The sequence below is a fragment of the Ceratotherium simum genome, chromosome 7 (genome assembly GCF_057802395.1).
Source record: "Ceratotherium simum simum isolate JZ-2026a chromosome 7, ASM5780239v1, whole genome shotgun sequence".
Taxonomy (NCBI): domain Eukaryota; kingdom Metazoa; phylum Chordata; class Mammalia; order Perissodactyla; family Rhinocerotidae; genus Ceratotherium; species Ceratotherium simum.
Window position 1 is genome coordinate 25,434,329 of NC_141906.1, and position 21,369 is coordinate 25,455,697.

The window sequence follows — 21,369 nt, forward strand, 5'->3', positions numbered from 1 at the left end:
AGAGGCTGGGGAGCAGGGCAGCTGTCACACAATTAAGGCTGCCAAATCCACTGGCAGATGTTACATTATTCAGCTTCAAAGAACTCTCTGACTTTCCCCTATTTCTTCCTCAGAGGATTTTTTTCATCCCTGAGCAGGCCAGGCATAGCACTCTTCTCTGCTGCTCTCTGTCCAGAAGTGGTCCAGAAGCCTGAGCTGTGGCCCATGGAGACTCCATAGGCTCTTTCTCTATGGCATTCTTTGCTAGGATTTCTCAGGAAGTTCTTTCTGGAACTAGGATTTATCCTAGAAGAGTGGTCACAGGGAGAGGAGTAAAAGCATGGATATTGATCTGTGGAAGGAATGGGAAGGGAATAAGTATTGGACAGGGAAGAGGTCTTTGGAGAAGGAAGCTCATTTCTTTTGAACATTGCAATCAATACTGCTAGTGCTGTGCTTGTCCCACAACGCAGTTACTCTCTGAGCTCTCCCATCCCCTCCAGTTTCAAGCATATAATATAACTAAAAAGACATCTATTCTTAATATCTCTGCATTAACCACTGTACTCCATACCATCATTGCTGAATATGCAAAGCAAGCAAACTGAGGTTCCATTTCCACTAATGGAGGTATTCGTTCTAACAAAATAGCACCCATAAATCAGGATTACAAACCTTGGACAAAGGTAAAAAAGTAAATAAATAAAAGGAAACTAAATGAGAGTGACAAAAGAGTTAGAATCTGCAGTACAATGGACACTTGGAAGAAGGGAACAGTATTGAGTGAGTTTCCTGGTTTTATGGCTTTTCATTTGAAAGCAGACCTCAATCAGTTGTGGGTGGGACAGTTAAAACTCAGTTAGCAACATAGAGACTTATTAGCTTGAAGAACAAGAAGCATATGGGGATACCACAGAGCTGGAAAGTGGTAGAGAATATCTGTAAAAGAGACATCCAAAAGAAGAGATCCCAAATTGCACATAAGAACTCTGACCAAATCTCAGAACTGTGTGAGATAGATGACAAGCAGCCCCACTAGGGCTAACAGAACTGAACAGAGACTTCAGCTGCTGTAAAATGCAGGGGAGAATTAAGGATTTGTGTTCAATGAAGTTACTGCCTGAAAAAAAAAAAAGTATTCTTCAGAGAAATAAACAGAATCCAGACTCTGTACAGCTCATTCACAATTCCCCTGGGATATTTTTAGATACAATCTAAAATCATTCATCATAAAAGGAAACCAGAAAACATGGCTTATACTCAAGAGGCAATCAATGCAGACCTACTTCAAATAATCAAAATGATGTATTTAATAGAGAAGAACTTCACAGCAGCTATTATATCTAGGGTGAAGGATGTAAAACAGAATATGCTTACAATAATGAGAAAACAAGAAATATCAATAAGAAATATCAAATATAAAAATAAGAAATATCAAAAATAAGAAAATAGAAATAATCCTTTTTAATTGAAATACTAAAACTAGAAACTACAATCATTCATAAAACCAATCCAGGGTTGGCTTAGGGGAAATTCAGGATCTCATAAGAAAGCCTGAGTGAACTTAAAAGTAAATTAATAAAAATGATCCAATATGAAAATAATGAACAGAGCCATAATAATCAAAAAAAAATTAAAGTAATAACATAAGCTTAAACCACAGAACAACTACTAAAATACAATACAAAAACTATACAAGTAGATGAATTAAATGAGAAACAAAGAGGTAAAAATCACATGTTCGCTTAAATACGTGCAGAAAATCATCATGCAAAATCCAATATCCATTGATGATAATGATAAATTAGGAGTATTAATCTGATAAAAGGAAATGAGAAAAAGCCTACCGTTAACATCATACTCATGGTCAAATATTGAATGCATTCTCTGTATGATTGGATATATGTAAGAAACATGTCAACACTCACCATTCATATTCATCATTGAACTATATACATCCTAGCCCCCAAAATAAGGCAAGAAAAACAATAAAAGCATAAATATCAGAATGGAAGAAATAAAAGTCTCCATTTTCAGATGACATAACAGTCTATGTAGAAAATCAAAATAAATCAAGAGAAACCTACTAGAATTAGTAACTGATTTAAGCAAAATCATAGGACTCAAGACCAACATTGAAAAGCAATTTATTTTATAATCTAGCAGTGAATAATTGGAAAATTAAATTTAAACATACTTTTACAATAATGTCCCAAAATAAACTACCTTGAGGAGATAAACAATCCCTCACTTGCCACTCTGAGTGATTAGATGAGTCACCTGGTCTAGGAAGGTTCATAGTACTGGGAGGCATGGTGGAGTTGCTATAGGTATGAGATAAAAAAGCAGACCTGGAATTGGACAATATGGAAGATTAGGAGTCAGAATCAATAGATCCCCCATCATCATCCTTGGGGAAAATGGATAATTACTAGAATCCCATATCACTGAGTGCAGATCAAGTCTCTCTATTCCAATAAGAATCTCAGGTCCTCAGTGTTTAGAAACATCTGGTCTCCAACTAGTGATGGCTGTAGATATTACTGCCTGCTCATTGTTCATAATGACCCTGCAGGATGAAGCCTGCTTCTTCCCTGAGATTTCTTCCCATGAATCCTTTCCCCCAAATTTCCACTGTGGACACCCATCTCCCAAATTCACACCCTAGTACAATCCTAAGGTCCCAGAAGGACAAGATGGAGTAATTGCCGCTCAGAGAACTTGCATCATGAGAGAATCCACACTTGATACCCACTGAACTTTTTATTTTGAGTCCAGAATTCCCTCTCAGGACATTTTCTAAAGAGAAGCTACTTATAGGCTTCATACTCTTGTGAGGAAAGAGCTTCGTTTGAGGACAGGAGACGCTGTCAAAAAAAAGATGTCTTGAATTTTTCCTTTGTGTTTGCTAACTCAGGTACTTTCCCCTTTAACTTGTTTTACATCTTGAACTGGTTTTCTTAATGAGTTATGGCCTCAGTCATTGTAGCAATAGGCTGACAGGAAAGCAGAGGTGAAAGGGAATATGGATAAGACTCAATTTCCCCCAGCGCCCATGGATGAGAGTTTGAGGTGTGTGTGGAGAGAGACTGGATGTATCTAACCCGGAATAGAGAACTGAAGAGTTTCCCGTGAAACAGGGACCAGAGCAGAGACTGGCCAAGTAACCCATTATTTCTATTTCTCTCATCTCATCAGTAGGTTGGGAAAGAGTTAGAAATGAAAATGCCAAAAGACACTGGGACATCATCATGGGCTGGATGAAAACACACTGGAGCAGCATTTGCCCTTCTGTCTCACCGGAGGAGGGGAATAGGCTTTACTTCATTCCTGAGGACTGCTGTAGCCTTTCAGCTCACTGCAAAGAATGAGGCTGACAAGGAAACGGAAATGCTGACCTACACCGTTGCTGAGGGAGCTCATGACTGAACTCCTGACCCTTCCTCTATCACTGTAAGTCATTATGGGAAACAGCAATCTGAAGAATAGAGATTGATCTGAGCAAACAGAGAAAAAGTGTTCCATTGAGAGAGAATTACTATGGAAATAGAAAAGAATGTCAAATCGGCTGCCAGCCCAGTGGTGTACTGGTTAACTTCACGCGTTCTGCTTTGGCGGCCTGGGTTCGCCGGTTCAGATCCTGGGCAAGGACCTACTCACTGCTCATCAAGCCATGCTGAAGTGGCATCCCACATAGAAGAACTAGAAGGACCTACAACTAGGATATACAACTACGTAATGGGGCTTTGGAGAGGAAAAAAGAAGAGAAAGATTGGCAACAGATGTTAGCTTAGGGCCAATCTTCCTAAAAAAAGAAAAGAACGTCAAATCAACTTATTCCTAATATATTCATTTAGATTAAAGAGGCCCTTCCAGTAATTAAAATAAAAACAGACTAAGTAGCTTTGAAGAAGGTAAAACTTTCTTTTATAATGAAGAAATATTTTTTATGTGCACAATACAGCATTATTAGTTACAGTCATGCACTGCATAATGACATTTCAGTCAATGATGAACCACATATACAACAGTTGTCCCATAAGATTAGTACCATATAGCCTAGGTGTGCAGTAGGCAATACCATCTAGGTTTGTGTAAGTACACTCTATGATGTTTGCACAAAGATGAAATTGCTTAACAACCCGTTGATCAGAAAATATATGCCTCCTTAAGCAACGCATATCTGTATAGGCAGAATGTTATACAGTAGACATCTAGAACTTATTTACATTGCATAACTGAAACGTTATATCTGTTGAATAGCAACTCCTTAAAAATTTGTTAAGACATTAGATCTCATGTTAAGCGTCCTTACCACAATTTAAAGAAGACTGATCGATATCAGACTATTAAATAGCAAAGTCAAAAAGAATGTTTGTAGAAAAAAATGTCATTTTGTACTTAGATAATTATCTGTAAGTTGAAATAAATATATTCAAAGATTTTTAAAAAAGAAATATTTATTATGCAAAAAGATGACATTAAGAAATGATCCATGATTCTTTAATCATGTTTTTCTATTTCAAAGGAAAGCAAAGGTACTAATATTTAAAGAAGATAAATATTCATTCTTAACATTAATTGTTTCAAAAAACAGAGAAAATTAATCAACACCAATCTGGATCAGTGCTTATATGCTAGGAAATGAGGAAGCTATATAAGCATTTTATTACTTAATTCCCACAATATCTCTATCACATAAGTCTTAGTATATTTATTTCTGATGATAAACTGAATCCAATTAAATTTTATTTAGTAAAGGCCAGTAATTAGCAACATCACTATGATAATGAAATTCTATCTAATTCCAAAGTCCAGGCTATCAACTGTCCACAGTGTACACCCTCTACATCATGTCACCTGCAGGAGCACCCTGGTCATGAAGTAGCTCAACTTGGTTTTAGCCATTACCATGACCTGCTGCTGCTTCATTAATGGCTACATGGATTGAGCATATCAAACTCTATTTCCTGAAACCCAAGATTTTCCCATGATGCTCCCAGGTCCTTCTGTAGATCAGCATCCCGTGGGTTCTCTGTCCTACCCCACATCCTAGGGAATCTGGCTTCTACCTTTTCTTGGGGTTATACTGCAGAGAGAACACCTGTATGGGAGAAACCCAGACCTAGCTCTAATCCTGCCACCTCCATTCATTAGCCATGGGACATTGGGGAATATCTCATAAGTTTATATATTCTTTTAAATATCTGATAGGAATTCCTTCTTCATATGTTTAAAGATTAACTGGGATAAAGATACTCTATGTATATATATTTACACACATAATTATATATGTGTGTGTGTGTGTGTTTAAGTATGAGTGTGTATATATATACAATTCTCAGGCCAAGTACTTTCTTTTTCATTCCCCTGGGACAAGTTATTACCTCGCTATATCTTGATGTGGGCTTTGGGAAACAGTTTGCCTAGTTTGCCCTAGTTTACTCCTCTAAGAAAGTTTGTACCTTTGCTATCCTGGGTAAGTCTATTTGTCATCCTGCATATGAAACTCATTAAAAAAGAAAAGAGAAGCTCATAATATTTTATATGCGGTGTATACTCAAGTGTTTTACCACAAGGAAAAGGCCTGAACACCAAAAGCCAGTCTCTTATAAGAGTAGCTGTCCCTAGATATAGCTTCCTCTGCTGGACAGATTTCGGAAACTCACACTTCTGCAGTTTTCTGACCCACTTCCAATAAAGGGCCTTAAGCTTTAGTATAAAAAGTTCTAGAGAACAAGACTGGAACTGGAGTGATCTTGACAGTGGAGTCTTGGAACTTGAGAAATGAGACTTCAGTAGAATCAATTATTCCTCCTCTAAGGGCACAAATCTGTTGCACAGGACACTGACACAGCTTATACTTTTCAGTAATCATGAGGGAAAATATTTATTATATTGTGCAGGACACTTAAATAGCTGTTTTACATTGAATGACACTTAGTTCTACACAACAATCTAAGAGTTAGGTGGAGTTTTAAATCCTAACTTGTATTTTATAAAAAAGAAACCCAGAATTTATTTATTATTACAGGTCTTGTAAAAGAAGAGGCAAGATTTGAAATCAAACACTCTGAACATAAAATCTTCACTCTGGGTACATGTATGGCTTATGTTTTCCTTTCATTGACTCTCTGATGGAACTGCTGTATCATAGGCAACAAACAAACATACACTCAAAGACTCCTTAGTCGTTGTTGGTGGGTGGGAGGTGATTATGGACTGTCCTAGATAACGTGGAGGGTGGCAGAGAGGCTTTCCCGTGTCTCCTCAGATCAGAAATAAAGGAAAATATGGAGATATGGGAGGGAAAACATGTTGTATCAATACTGCTCTGTCTTTAGGAGGAATTGAGAACACAAAAAAAGGGTAAGTGGTAAATAAGCATCTCTCCTAACTCTAACTAGATACACTGTACATCCCAAAGATGAGTAAAAGTTCTAAAGTTAAAAAGGAAACAACAAGGAAAAGATGATGCAGATGAGCTAAATTATAGACATGAAACCAAAGACAGGGGGCACTACAAGAAGTGGGCGAGGAAAACAGAAGGTTCAGAAGCTCGGTGGGCACAGTGTCAGGGGAGCTGGACAGTTCCAAGGATTGAAATATGGATAAGCTATCTGAGAAAAGGGACATTTAGAGAACTTGTAGATAAGTGACCCATGGTTTGTGACATTGAAAAATGAGACAGTGCCTGCTTCATAGTCTAGGAAAACTCCAACACGATGGGGAGGAACAGCCATGGAAAGAGTCAACACCTTGGGATCAGAGGTGGTAGAGTCTTCAAAGGCATTGTACTCCGATTCATTCTGTAATCCTATAACCCAGTAGCCATATTGAGGTCTGTATCTGGAGTAAACATTTTGATGATTTGTGGCTCGCCTAACATCAAACTTTGTATTACGGTAACATTTTCTACAGTATACCCCCAGGATCCAGGCGGTCTTCTTGGACACATCTATTTCCCAGTAATGTTTCCCTGAGGAGAAATATCGGGAGCCCAAGACACCATAATTATAATACTCAACAGGCCAAATTGGCACAGACATCACTTGTCTCTGATCTTCTGAAAGTACAAGATTCAAATTTAGGTTGACTGGACTCAGTATGATATCCACTGCAGGAAAAAAAAAAAATTATAAGTTCAGGTGACAAATATGCAGTAGATTTATCTGGTGACATTGTGAAGAGGACACTTGGGAATTGACTAGGAAAAACATGTATTGATTGGTTGGGGAAGAGGGTAAATATATACATATATACACACACACACATATATATATATATGGAGGTGATGAGATGAGAACACATGGGAGTAATACTATGGGATCTAATTGAAACCACAAACTTCTGAAAAGATATCAAAACAGAGTGATTTGAAGACCCAATAACTTCTTCTTACCCCAGTGGCACTGGACATGTGTTAGCTCTGAAATGATAAAACATTCAGTGATATTGATTAGAAGCAAATGATTAAGCACTGATACCTATCTCTTCTCCAGAGTAGAAGCAGGGGAGGGGAGTACTGTGAGGCTATGAACTGATGAATGAAAGGACAAATCAGATACCTAGCCAACTCTCCTAGATATAACCATATCTTCTTCAATGATATCCCTTCTTCTCTGAACACCCTCTTCCTTCCTATCCTCTCTTTGAAACTATACCAGCTCTCCAATTTAGTCCCTGACACCACAAAAATTCCACATCCAGAATCCTGCCCCGGCTCTCCTCACCTCTAAACATGTGCAGCATTCCCCTCAGATCTGGAGCACGGAACACACTCTTCAGTTTCTTGGAAGTAGTTTTTGGCTTCTTCAGCTTCCAGATCTCACTCCTAGAAATGACAAAAAAGGTTGACCCTACATCTCTTCCCTTGTGTCACTCCAATACCGCTGCTTTCCTTTCCTTCTGTTGATGCACTTGAACCCTCTTCCCTGAGAAGCCTGAGGAGGGGAGAAGGGAGAGTCCTGACGCTGGAGCCAGAAGAAATGTGCTCATGTCTACGTTCCCACTTAACCTCTGTGTGACATTGGGAAGGTCTTCACCTCAAAGAAACAATTTCTTCTTCTAAAAATGGAATAATTAGCCCTTCCCTTGATACCTCGTGGAAATAATACAAAATTAGATGAAATAATGTATAGGAAAAGCCTTTGCCACCTCTAAAAAATGTATGTAATATGTGGAAAAGCCATCACAGTGGATCTCCCAGGGAGGGGCCATAGACGTGTGTTCCCAGGCAGATCGTAGTCAAGCTACAGATTCTGCCTGTCATGTGGGTCTCCTTTTAGAGAGCCTGTGATCTTGTGCCCTAGTCAAAAGCCTGAACTCCAGTGGTGTGGCCTACAAATAAAATCTGAGATTTCAGATGTTCTGGAAAAAAGTGAAAAACACTTGACAAAGGAAAAGATATGACCACTGAAATAAAAAATGGTTAGAATTTCATATGTTTGCAAGGAACTTGATGCTGCCAGATGGGTTGGCAACTTTACACACAAGTACTATACTTTCCCATATATGCTTCTGAAGTGTGAGAACAAGAAGAGATTAATTATTGACACTAGGGTCAAAACCACTAACCCTGGGGCTCGGGTCTATTTTTGGATATCTAAAGAGAACCTCATAGAATGACCTGGTCTCTTCTATTTCCATGTGAGCAAAAAAAAATATAAAAGAGTTGCCCCATAACTTATTTTAGGGCTTGATGAAGCCTTCCATGTGATAAGGCAAGTACTTATGAAATACAGGAACAAGATCAAGGACAAATGGTGAATAAAATGAGTGAAGTCATAGGAGTCTGATGGTGAATTTCTTGACCCCTGTTATCTGTACTGGCCCTATAACTCTGTGAGCTCCAACTACCAAATTCACTATCATAGAATGTGGTCCAATCTCAAAAGACATGAAACACTTAAATCCTCCTCTATGACCAGCAATTTAAAATGATACTACATCCAAATTTCCTGCTTTGGGAGATTTTTCATTCTGATTGGCTACCAGATAACTCCCATGGCTACAAACCTTTCTTCATCACAAAAAAGCACCACTCCAGGTCACCCATACGCACCATTTCATGATTCCACTCATGTCCTAGGAAGAAGAGAGAAAACATGAGTCAAGGAGTATAAAGATTAGGGCAGGATTAATGAAAGATAGAATAGAAAATCAATAAAGAAAATCAGAGAAATCAAAAGTGAACTATTTGAAAATATCAACAAAATTGACAAACCTTTAGCTAGACATATTATGAAAAAAGATAGAGGAGGCAAATTACTGAAATCAGGAATGACAGAGAAGACATGACTACTGACTTTTACAAAAATTAAAAGGATTATAAAGGCTATGAACAATGGTATGCCAACAAATTAAATAATCTAGATAAAACGGACAAATTCTTAGAAACACAGAAACTATCAATACTGATTCAAGAAGAAATAGAAAATTTGAATAGACCTAAAACATGTAGTGATTGGACTGGAAATCAAAAACTTCCTGCAAAGAAAAGTTCAGGCCCAGATGACTTCACTGGTGAATTCTGCAAAAAGTTCAAAGAACAAATAATACAAATACTTCACGAATTCTTCCAAAAAATAGTAGAGGAGGGAACACTTCCCAACTTCTTCTATGAGGCCAGTACTCCCCTAAAACTAAAGCTAGACAAAGACATCACAAGAAAAGTACACTACAGGCCAAGATCCCTTATGAATATAGATATAAATTTCCTCAACAAAATACTAGAAAATTGAATCCAACAAAATATAAAAGATGATACACTATGGTCAAGTGGGATTTATCACAGAAATGTAAGTTTGGTAACAATCAATATACTACATCATATGAATAGAATAAAAGATAAAAACCACATGATGATTCCAATAGAGGAGACAGAAAAAAAGCCTTTGACAAAATTCAACATCCTTTCATGATAAAAACAAAAAAGGAATAATAACAACAAACTGGGAACAGAGAGAAGCTTCCTCAGCCTGATATAAAGCATCTATGAAAAACCCCTAGCTAACATCATACTTAATGGTGAAAAACTGAGCGCCTTTTCCCTAAGATCTCTAAGATCAGGAACAAGGCAAGAATGTCTTCTCTCACTACTTCTATTAAAAATAGCATTAGAGGTTTTAGTCAGGGAAGTTAGGTAAGGAAAAGAAATAAAAAGCATCTATATTGCAAAGAAAAACTATCTCTATTTGCAGAATACATGATCTTATATATAGAAAAGCTCTGCTCTATACATTGGCTATAGGTGACCCCTTCCAGTTTTTAAATTTTACCTCACATGCAGGTGCTGCTGATTCCAGCCTTTACGTAATCTAATCATTGTCTATTGTCTCTAGTTATGTACCCAGGATGATACATTACACAATGAAGAATAAACAGGTAGCAGCAACTCATAATATCTAAAATATAAACTACTATTCACCAACCATATTGTTCCCTCTCCTATGCCCACTTTCCAAAAGTGGTACTGATATTCACTCAGTCCCTGTTCCAAACACTAAAACATCTTACCAAGCCAGTCCCTTCCACACCTTTAACTTCTTTTGGCCATGTGCATTTTCACATCATCACTACTATGGATTTATTTGTTTTGAACAATACGTACCAATACATTTGGTCTTACTCTTAAATGCCCCCAGCTCGATTTACAACTAAAGGAATGGTTTCGCTCTCTAAATTAGTATAGATTGGTTGTACATGACAAAGAAGCCAACTAAAAATGCCTTAACTAAAAAATAAATAAATAAACAAAAAGAGGATTGTGGCCAGAGAGATATTATTTTAGTCAAAGATGGATCTGGAAGCTCAAATCCTGTCACAGATCTGGCCTTTCTGTGTCTCATAATTCTCTTTTCTTCCTTACCTGTTGACAGTATTCCCAGATTTTAATTGATAGCAACTTGAATCTCCTGGTTTAAATTATCTTCGCTGATATAATTTCCATGAGAAGGACAACTTTTTCTTCACTATAGTGACAATACAATTCTGAGGCCTTAAGCCATTGACCAGAATTGGGTCATATGTCCAACTTAAAATAATCACTGTGTGGTTGGTGGGAATACAGGAATTAGATATACTGATTTACATAGGATTAACTCATCCATCCTTGAAAATGCTGATTTTCTCAGTCCCAAACAAGTACATGGCTGGAAATACACATTTTGGGGTTTCCTTAAAAAGAAATCCAGGTGTTTTTACCAGGAAAATAAGGGAATGGATATTGAACAGATAAAAATAATAGGTGTTATCATCATTTAGCTGCCTACTGTCGTTCACATGTCTGTCATGCCATAAAATTTCAAAAATAAAAATGGTCCCATATAATAATACTATTACAGGAACACTAAAAGTAGAAGTGCCTCCTTTCCTAAGGGAAACAACCTAAAATCTCATCCAATTTTTGCATCAATTTTCGGGTTCAGCATTTCTTGTCAGCTCATTCTTCCCAGTCAGTGTTAAACATAGCCCCCAAACAAACAACAGCCCCTCCAGCAAACAACAATGATCCAATGATCAATGATCCATCCCAATGATGATCCTGATAAAAGGAAAGCTGTTATAAGAACTCTCAAGAAACAGGATTGTGAAGGGGCAGCACCACAATCAACAGCATATGTCTTAACATGTTGGAAAGGAACACCCAAACTCTCTAATCTGGTAAAAGAATAAGTTCCTTGGTTGGCCCATTTGCCATTCTTTGAAGTTGTTATCTAAATGTGGGATACTAATCCCACAAAATTTATAACTTTTATCTTTTAAGCGTTGTTTTTATTGCAAGTGACCAAATACCAACTTAAATTGGCTTAAACGGAACAGATGCCTGGACAAGTGACATAAACACAATAGTCTTTTCAAGAAGTTGGCAATTGAAAGAGTTGTGAAGAGCTTGTGGATGAGCTATAAACAAGGGAAAAGGAGTGAACCTATAAAACCTTTTTGTTTTTACTGAGATATTATTAAGATACTATAAAATTCATCTTTTATGGTACATAATTTAGTAGGTTTTAATATGTTTTCAATGCTGTGCACCATCACCACTATTTAATTCCAGAACATTTTCATTACTGCAAAAAGTAACCATATACTCATTAGCAATCATTTCCTATTTCCCCCTCTCCAGAGCCCCTGGCAACTACTAATCCAATTTCTGTCTCTATGGATTTGGCAATTATAGACTTCATATAAACAGAATCATACAAAAGGGGTCTTTTTGTGTCTGCTTCTTTCACTTATCCTATGTTTTCAAGGTTCATTCATTTTGTAATGTGTATTAGGACTTGATTTCTTTTTATAGCTAAATAATATTTCATTGTTTGGATATAACACATTTTGCTTATGTTTTCATCAGTTAATGGACATTTAGGTTGTTTCCATTTTTGAGCTATTATGAACAATGCTGCTATGAACTTTTGTATACAAGTTTTTGTGTGAATGTATGTTTTCAAATTTCTTAGGTATGCACATAGCAATGGAATTGCTGGGCCATATGATAACTCTAAGTTTTTGAGGAACTTCCAAGTAGTTTTCCAAAGTAGCTTCACCATTTTTCATCTTTACTAGCAATGTATGAGAGTTCCAATTTCTCCCCATCTTTGTCAACACTTGGTATTGTCCATTTTGAGGGATATAACCATCCTAATGAATATAAAGTGTATATCATTGTGGTTTTGATTTTGCATTTCCCTGATGGCTAAAGATGCCAATCATCTTTTTGTGTGCTTATTGGCTATTTATATATCCTCTTTGGAGAAATGTCTATTTAAGTCCTTTGCTCATTTTTAAATTGGATTGTCTTTTTATTGTTGAGTTGTAAGAGGTTTTAATATATTGTGAATACAAGATCTTATCAGATATTTGATTTGAAAACATTTTCTCCCATTCTGTGGGATATTTTTTCACTTTCTTCATGGTATCCTTTGTAGCACAAAAGTTTTTAATTTTGATGAACTCCAATTTATTTTATCTTTGGTTTCTCCTGCTTTTGGTGCCATATCTATGAAGCTATTGCCTAATGCAAAGTCACAAAGATTTATACCTATGTTTTCTTCTAAGAGTTTCATAATTTCTGCTCTTACATTTAGATTTTTGATCCACTTTGAGTTAATTTTTGTAAGCATCAGAGACAAAGGAAACAATCCAAGAAATGAAAATCAATTATCATTCTGCTTGATATCAAGAATAAAAAAAAAGGAAGTGTTTGGTAATCCAGCAAAGACAGGGAAACAGACAGACAAGAAATCAAGCAAAAATTATGAAAAGTCTAGAATTCCCTGAATGTCCCCATACTTCATGGCTCAAGAAAATGGTCACTCTATTAATGATTTGAAGAAAAAACTGTTTAAATTTTAACATTAGTTTAAATTGTTCCATCAAGTATCTACAGATTTGTACCAGCATCCTTTCCTGGAGTGCATGCACACACACATACACATGCACAAACACACACTCACACCATTCAGGTGTGATACTTCCTATCCAAATATTTGCCCACCCCTCCTAAGAAAAGGCTCCATGTTCTATCACTCCATATTTTTTTTAAAAAAACAATCTAATAAGAGAAGTTTGTAATAGCAAATATGCATTTTTTAATTGAAAAAAAGAATACATTTCTTAAACCTGAAAATGTGTGTATTTGCCTGTGGCTAAGATGAGTGGAAAGAAGCTTGACAAATGTCCAACACTAGATTACAGATAACAAGGGCCTAAAGAATATCACTGGATACCATGGGTCTTCTCTCCAAGGTCAAATGTATTCCCTTACTTCATAAAATAATAAAAATGAGACATTCCCCTGGAATGTTGACATCTGGAATGGACGGCAAAGAAGGGCTCTACAAGGCCAAAGGAACCTCTTAGTGTCAACACCAGAATTAGAGCCCAAGGACACAGAAGAGAAAATAACTTAGATTGTGTTTCGAGAATCTCAGATTGGGTGAGTCTTCTTACCTGCAGCATCTCCATTGTTGACCATTCACTGCGACGCTCCAGATCTGAGATGAGCTCTTTCACCAACTGGTTCTGCTGAACCAGCTCATCCTCAGCCTCAGCCAACTTATCCAGTGTCTTCTTTCCTTCTTCCTCCAATTTTTGCAGTTCTATCTTCTCCTCACTGTCCAGGATGCTTCTAAGCTGATTAAATTCTGTTTGTATCCTTTGTCTCTCAGTCTGTATATGATACTGCAAGGTTCAACAATAGAGAGAGTCTGTCAGCCTGACAGCCTACTGTGCAAAGGATTAGGATCCAGCAAAAAAAATATTTTTTCAGGGAGTTTGAACCAGGAGGAGAGTAGAGGCCGGAGGGCAATTTTTGGAAAAGCTGCTTTTCTCCTACTATTTGCCTTTCATTATATTCCAAAACAGGCCTCAGATTCTCTTATCTAGGCCAACTCTGGAACAAAATATAAAACCTGAGTGAGGTTTAGATTGTACACAGCTGTCCTGAACACTTGTGCCTCCATGCATTACTACAATCCCAAGTTTGAACCTTAAGGAAAATCTTGGTCCTTTGCCCAGTGTCTTCCACTGAAGGTATCTAAGCCTCATTGGAAAGAAGAATAAAAGACAGAATTCTTCAGCTTTTCTCATCATGGAGTCTGTCTTTATGCTCAATTCCAAATACCTGTGTTTACTTGTAACAAAACCACTCTCCAGCCCTCATCCCCAACAGAGGCAGGACAAAGAAGTCAAATGGTTTCTGGTGTCATTCAATGTCAGAGGACAAAGAGGAAGCGGCTTCCTTGTGATTTGGACTGGAGGTCCTGCCAAGATTCCAGGCTCAGAAATCCCTCAGGAAGAGTCTCCTCCTACCTTCCAGGTAGTTCTCTCTTTTCTGATGTCAGCTTCCAACTTCTCGGCTTCCTGCTGCTCTTTCCTGAGCCTCTCCAGAGCCACTTGGAGCCTCTCCTAGGAGAAAGGAATCACACCAGAGTCAAGCTATGGGCTTTCTCAGTACCTGGATAGAGAATAAATGGGGAAGAAATCAGGCTGATCTCAGAAGAAACTAGTTTATAGAAACTGTGATTAGAATCTGGTGGTTAGAATATATAACATGGGAGAAAATCTCAGGAGGTGAATATATTCTTTATTCCTGAGTGAAGTCACCATCCCCTCACCAAGAGTAGCCTTATTCTCTCTTTTCTTAGAGTAAGTATCAACTTTGCTGCAGAAAGGAAACTTCTATCCTCTTACTGAAACTCTTTCCACATCCAATCCATAATGTTGAACAGCAACCATCCTGCTGAGAGTAGCAGTGAAAGTTAACCTTTCGAAAGGAATTCCCCATCCATACAACCAATGGGAAAAAAGGCAAACCTCTCACTCTTGTCCAAGAGTCTAGGCTGTAAACTCTAGGCTTATCCTTTATGTAAATGGAAGGAATACCTAGAAGTGTCCTTCAGGTATTGGAAGCTGAGCATAGGGTAAGAGACATACATGGAGGGAGATTACAGGGTTCAGTACTATGGTGCCAAGGTGAGTAAAGAAGGATGGAAAGGTGAGATTTCTCACCAAGTACCATCTTCTACCCTGTCTCCCTCCACCCTGGGCCCTACCTGACATTCCTTGACTGCCTCCTCCATGAGGAATGTGTGGTGACCACGGTGCTCCTGAGACCGTTCACAAAGCCAACAAATGACCTCTCTATCCTCCTTACAGAAGAGCAGGAGTTTCTCCTCGTGGCGCATGCAGAGATTTCTCTTCTCTTCCTCTGGGCTCAACGTGACCTCTCTGAGTCTCTCCACTATGTTGGCCAGATGTTGATTTGGCCATAGATTTCCAGGTGAGTATCTGATACCACACACAGGACAGCTGCTTTCCCCTCCTGGGCTGATTTCTGCCTCCTTGTTCTTTGCAGTGATGCAGGCTTGACAGAAGCTGTGGCCACAGCCTAGACTCAGGGATTCTGTCAGAAGCTCTAGGCAGATGGGGCAGGTCACCTCTTCCTGCGTGTTCTTCAGAATTTTTAAAGCCATAGCACGTCTTCCCTGGCTTCTTCCTGTCCTAACTCCCGAGGTTCTTCTTGCTTAAAGATTTCTGGGTGGCTGGGTGGATTGAAAGGAGATGGTGTAAGAATGGCACAAACAAAAAGGACTCTAATTGTGCAGACATTAAGGACTGGCCAAGATGGAAATATTGAAGGGCAAAAAGGAAGAGCGAAAGAAACCAGAAATGGAATTCAGTGGCCTGGGCAAGCCACTAACGCATCAGGCTTCTACATTTGATTTTCTTTCAGCCTGGAATGATCCTTCCCTTCATATTTGCATGACTTCCTCTTACACTTCCGTCAGCTCTCTCCTTACGTGTCCTCTCACCAGAAAGGCCTAATACAACTAATTTACCAACAGCACAACCACCAATACATCATTCAATGTACATTTGCCATCTTTTTCTTATTATCACTATATAATTTATAATATCTTTCTTTAATTATTCTACTCCTAAAATGTAATCCACACATAGATCAGGCACTTCGTTTTTATTCACTCCTGCATCCCTTGTGCCTAGAACCCACAGGAACACAACGTTTGATGAATGTATAAAGAACCTCCTCACTTCTCCATAGGTGATTAGACTTTTTTTTAATCAGTATTTCATCTTTTTTTTCCCGTTGATTAGCTGTTCTCCAGTAGGTGAGCTTTGGAACCAGAAATATGATTTCCAGTGAAGTATTTACCTCCTAATATACCTGTCCCACACAGGGCTCTCCCATACCCTCATATTCACTCCCCAGATACACCCACAGAAACAGCAAGGACCAAAATAAGGAAGTAATCTTATCACCAATAATTGTATAACCAGTTACAATTTATAAGTCACGTTGACCTATTTATTCCTCACACAAAAATCCTTAAGAAATAAGAATTTTCTCAGATGTGTAAATAGCATGAGGTGACTTACAAAGATTATTCAATTCAATAAGTTGAATTGAGGTGAATATAATGTCCTCAGGGTCCTCTTTCAGAGATCTGGCAGATGTGATAAACACTATCACACAGAGGTACACGTTTTTGGGAAATCAAATAATTCGCCAAATAGGAGAATATAAAAGATATCCCCCTTGAATAAGTAAGGATTGACTGAAAGCTGAATGATGAAAAGGGAATATGGAATGAGAAAAAGAAAAAATATTTTAGGGAAAAGGAATCACATATATGCAGGCCCTATTGATGGAGAACACAGCATCTGCTACAAGTTTTAAAATGCCAGTGTGGCTAGTGTGCAGAGAGCTGCTAGGCCTTTGGCATTACATGAGCCTGCAAGGATCAGAAATGTGACACATCCAAAATGATCTAAAAGTGATAGTCTCTTCCAAAGAGCAGGGATCAGTGATGGGAGGTTGTAGGACCAGTTGATGGAGGAAATGGAGAGAAGCAGAGGAGAGAGAGAGACAAAGTGAGATAAATGTGACAGGACTGGAATTTAGATTGGACATGTCGGAACAAAGGGTTATCATCAGGCTAAAGTCCTTTCTTGCTGTAAAAAGGACATTGGCATTATCTTCTCCTAGTACTTTTTTATTTTATTTTTATTATTTTTGGTAAGTACACACCTCAGCTTCCACAAGGGGGTTGTGACTCTTGTGATGAAATATTCTCCTGCAGTGTCCTTGAAGCTATGCTCCTGGTTCTTACAAGGAAATCAGTCTATTACAATAAGACTTACCTAAGCTATCTTAGTTTCATACATATCCACCTGGTCTTGTTCTCTTACAAATGACCGAGGGGGATAAAGTATCCCCTATGCTACTGTATGGACCCTCATTCAGAGCTCACCTGAGGCAGCTATGCCGACACGCTGTAGTCTCCTGTCCTGTATGCCCCCGCTAAGCTAAGTGAACCTGGCTGGTTTATGTCCTGTTGTCACATGAGTGGGAATGGCAAACCAAACCTGAAATTATTGCTGGTGGTCGGTCAAAGGGCATGTAACAGAGTGGTAGCATGGTGACACTGACTTTCAGAACCTGCACACAATATGGACAAGGAACTGTGAGGCAAAAAAAAAAAGGAAGCTCTCAGAAGATATGAATGTCTTGATACTTGCTCTAATGGATTAAATTGTGTCTCCTACACAGATGTGTTCATCTGTGTGAATGTGACCTTATTTAGAAATAAAGTCTTTGCAGATGTAATCAAGTTAAGATGACGTCATACTGGAATAGAGTGGGCTGTAAACCAGTGACTAGTGTCCTTGTTAGAAAAGGAAAGGGCACAGAGACACATAGTGAAGAAGTCTATGTGACAATGGTGGCAGAAATTGAAGTAATAAAGCAACAAGGAAAGGAATGCCAAAAATTGCTGGCAACCACCAGAAACTAGGAGAAAGACATGGAACAGATTCTCCCCTAGAGCCTCCAGAAGAAACGAATTCTACCAGGACTTTGATTTTGGACTTCTGGCCTCCTGAACTGTGAGAAAATAAATTCCTATTGTTTTAAGCCATCAAATTTGTGGTAATTTGTTACACTGGCCCTCGGAAACTAATATAGTTGAAAAGATTTGATACTTAAAGAAAGATCTGAAGTATGTAACAAATTATAAATCTTCCCTTTTCTCTAAAAGGAAAGGGTGAGGGTGTGATGAAAGCTGTATGAAGACACATTTAAACCTAGAAACATGCCCACTTCTTCAATCATCCGTGGAGTTAACCTGATGAGGAATAAGGCTGAATGTGTAGGTGTAATCCAGATACTGATAATTGTCTAAAGGCTATATGCTGTTAGCCCTGGCTGTAGAGACAATTGGTTAGATCAGGTTCTGATAACTGTCAAGACCAGGGGTTTACATAATGATAATGTCCACTTCCGCTTACAACTGAAGCTATGAGCCAATGATGGGCATGGGGTTCTCTGTGATTTTTTATTCTATTCAGTATCCAACCAATGCTATGAAACACCAAGAGCTTCCAGAGGAAAAAGGAGTGGAACACGTTTTCTACTGTGGGGCTGTGGGCCTAGTGTTCATAGTGGGGCTGCAAAAAGTTGACGTCAAAACAGCTGTCACCATAATGGCCACAGAAGGAGGAAGGGGCAGAGAAGCCAGAGCCCCCACACATGCGCAGTGACCCCACCAATGCCCAAGAAAGACCCAAAAGGCCAACAGCAGTTATGGAAGTAGAGAAGGGAACACAAGTGGCATCAGCCTGACAGAACTTCCAGGTCAGCTGGCTGCCATAAGTGTCAGATGACTATATCCTACACTTGAGTCTTCTCCTAACATCTGGACTCACAATAATGCAAACTCTATGCCTCTCTGTGGGTTAGACAGTAAAATGAAAATGTCTTCAGGAAGAAAAGTGAAGGGAAGGATGTCCTTCAAAGTTTTCAGACAACATCCTAGACATTTCTCTTGGTTCCTGAGTCAGGAACTGCCAATGGGGAAAGTAGGACCATTTTTTGGCATCCAGAGACCTGTGGAACTCAGAAACATTGCCTCTCCCCTCCCCATTCCTCTATGCTCAGAACTCTTGCTTCAGCCACCCCTAGAATCCAGGGCTAAATCTGTCCCACACGAGTGCTCCTCTCCCCAAGAGCTCTAGCAAGGCTTTTCCAGGTCACTGCAGATCTCTCACTCTAATTCAACTTTTTAAAAATGTTACCTCATAATATTAGCCACCTTCTTATATACCATATCCATTATTTATTGTTTGTTTATGATCTCTCCTCAACTAGAATGTAAGCTCTTATGTGTATTCAACATTTATTTTATGTTGAATGGATAGTCATTGCACTTTTTCACACCAGCAGCCTGCTTAGGTCCTATGAATTAAATTTTTAAAAAATAAATAAATCCATTTCATCCTATGTGTTGGGCCTTGCCCTTGACCCTGGAGACAATCAATATCTGAGCAGAAATGGACCCTATCCAGGAGTAAGGCACAGACTCACAGGCAGGCAGTAACAGTGACTTCTGAAAAGTGGGAGTATAGCACACGATGGGCACGTGTTGGAATATATGTAACATGTCAATCAATGTGCAAATTGCTCACAAGTGAGCTTAAGACAGGACATGGTGTCACTTGATGGGGCAAACTTCTTAGCAAGACAAGTGAATCTTTGGGCTCCTCTTGAGCAATAATCAACTTTTATTAAACAGCTCTGAAGAAAGAAATACAGAGAGAAATTGAGGTAACAGTCAACACAAAGGTGTGTCTAAGAGGAAGAATGATAAAGGAAAAACCCTAAGGCACGTGAGGACACCAGTGCCAATGGGCTACGGAAGTACGAGTCAGCAGGTCTATTCAGGGAAGGGCAAGTAGATACCTGAGACTGGAGCTCAGAAGGACCCAGGATAAAAGGCAGACTCAGAGGCATCCACCCAGCTGTCTTCAGGCAGCCCAACAGCTAAAGATATGTCAGGAAGGCCACAGACAGCCCCTTGGTGGTTGCCAGGAGGGGAGTGAAAGAATCAGCTTCAATATTACCCCTGCCATGTCCCCAAGACTCCATTGTCTCTGATGCCTCATACTAGGAGCTTGGACTTTCACACGTTTGGAAAACAGGGACCTCTTTCACCAGATTTTCTTCTGAGGAGTTAGAGGTGGACAGAAGAGAAGAGACTTTCTGTTCATCTCTTTAAAAGAAAGAGAGAGAGAGAGAGAGAGAAAGAGAGAAGATTCCTGTTCAGCCTGGAGAAATAAGGGCCCCTCCAGGAAAAAAACAAGGCCCTCTGCCTCTTTAACATTTCTTTCTTTCAAGGCCGACCCTCTCCAGACTCAAGGCTGCCATCTGTCTGCACTCAGAGCAGGAAGACTGCAAGCTGGCTTTTCTTCCCTTCAGAACAATTCTGGGCCACAAACTAAACTCACCAATTTCGCCTAGTACTTTCGTCCCAGAGTCTCCCACCCTCTGCCTCCCATAAACCTCCCCACACATCGTTAGGTCCCAGCAGAGAAGTTTTGACTCCTGGTTTAAGTGGTGAAGAAAAACCAGGGCAGGTATGGTCAGGATTTACTCACCAAACAGGGGCTCAGTCTTCGTGAAGTAGTTTCTGCCGAGGAGCTGGCTGAGAAGTGAAAGTGAAATTCTTGGAGCTAACAGGAAGAGAGAGCGGAAGGAGCTTCTGGGCCAAATGAGCAGTAGTCCTTTAGGGCCACCAGAGAAAGAGTAATACTTTAAACCAGTGGTTTTCATGGGGAGAAAGGAGGATTTGCCCCCGGGGGGGAAATTTGGCAGTCTGAGGATCAATTTGGTTGTCCTAACTAGGGCGATGCTACTGCCATCTAGTGGGTAGAGGCCAGGGATACTGCTAACCATTCTACAATGCAGGACAGCTCCCATGACAAAGAATTATCCAGTCCAAAATGTCAAAAGTGCTGAGGTTGAGAAACTCTTTTAACCCTTTCTGCTTCCTAGGCCAGCTGGGCACCGAATGTCTCCTACCACTTTCA

The 21,369-nt window shown here is 39.1% G+C and overlaps 1 protein-coding gene across 1 annotated transcript; it reads right to left on the bottom strand.

The window, feature by feature from the left end:
- Positions 1 to 1,428: 1,428 nt before the first annotated feature.
- Positions 1,429 to 21,249, bottom strand: LOC101404056 (E3 ubiquitin-protein ligase TRIM34). Its single transcript, XM_004418313.3, has 8 exons — positions 20,938 to 21,249; positions 15,537 to 16,025; positions 14,794 to 14,889; positions 13,933 to 14,163; positions 9,044 to 9,066; positions 7,713 to 7,813; positions 7,382 to 7,408; positions 1,429 to 7,096 (listed from the first exon to the last, which is right to left on the bottom strand). The coding sequence occupies exons 2-8, from the start codon at positions 15,954 to 15,956 to the stop codon at positions 6,531 to 6,533; spliced, it is 1,464 nt and encodes a 487-aa protein (XP_004418370.1). The 5' UTR covers positions 15,957 to 16,025; positions 20,938 to 21,249; the 3' UTR covers positions 1,429 to 6,530.
- Positions 21,250 to 21,369: the final 120 nt, after the last annotated feature.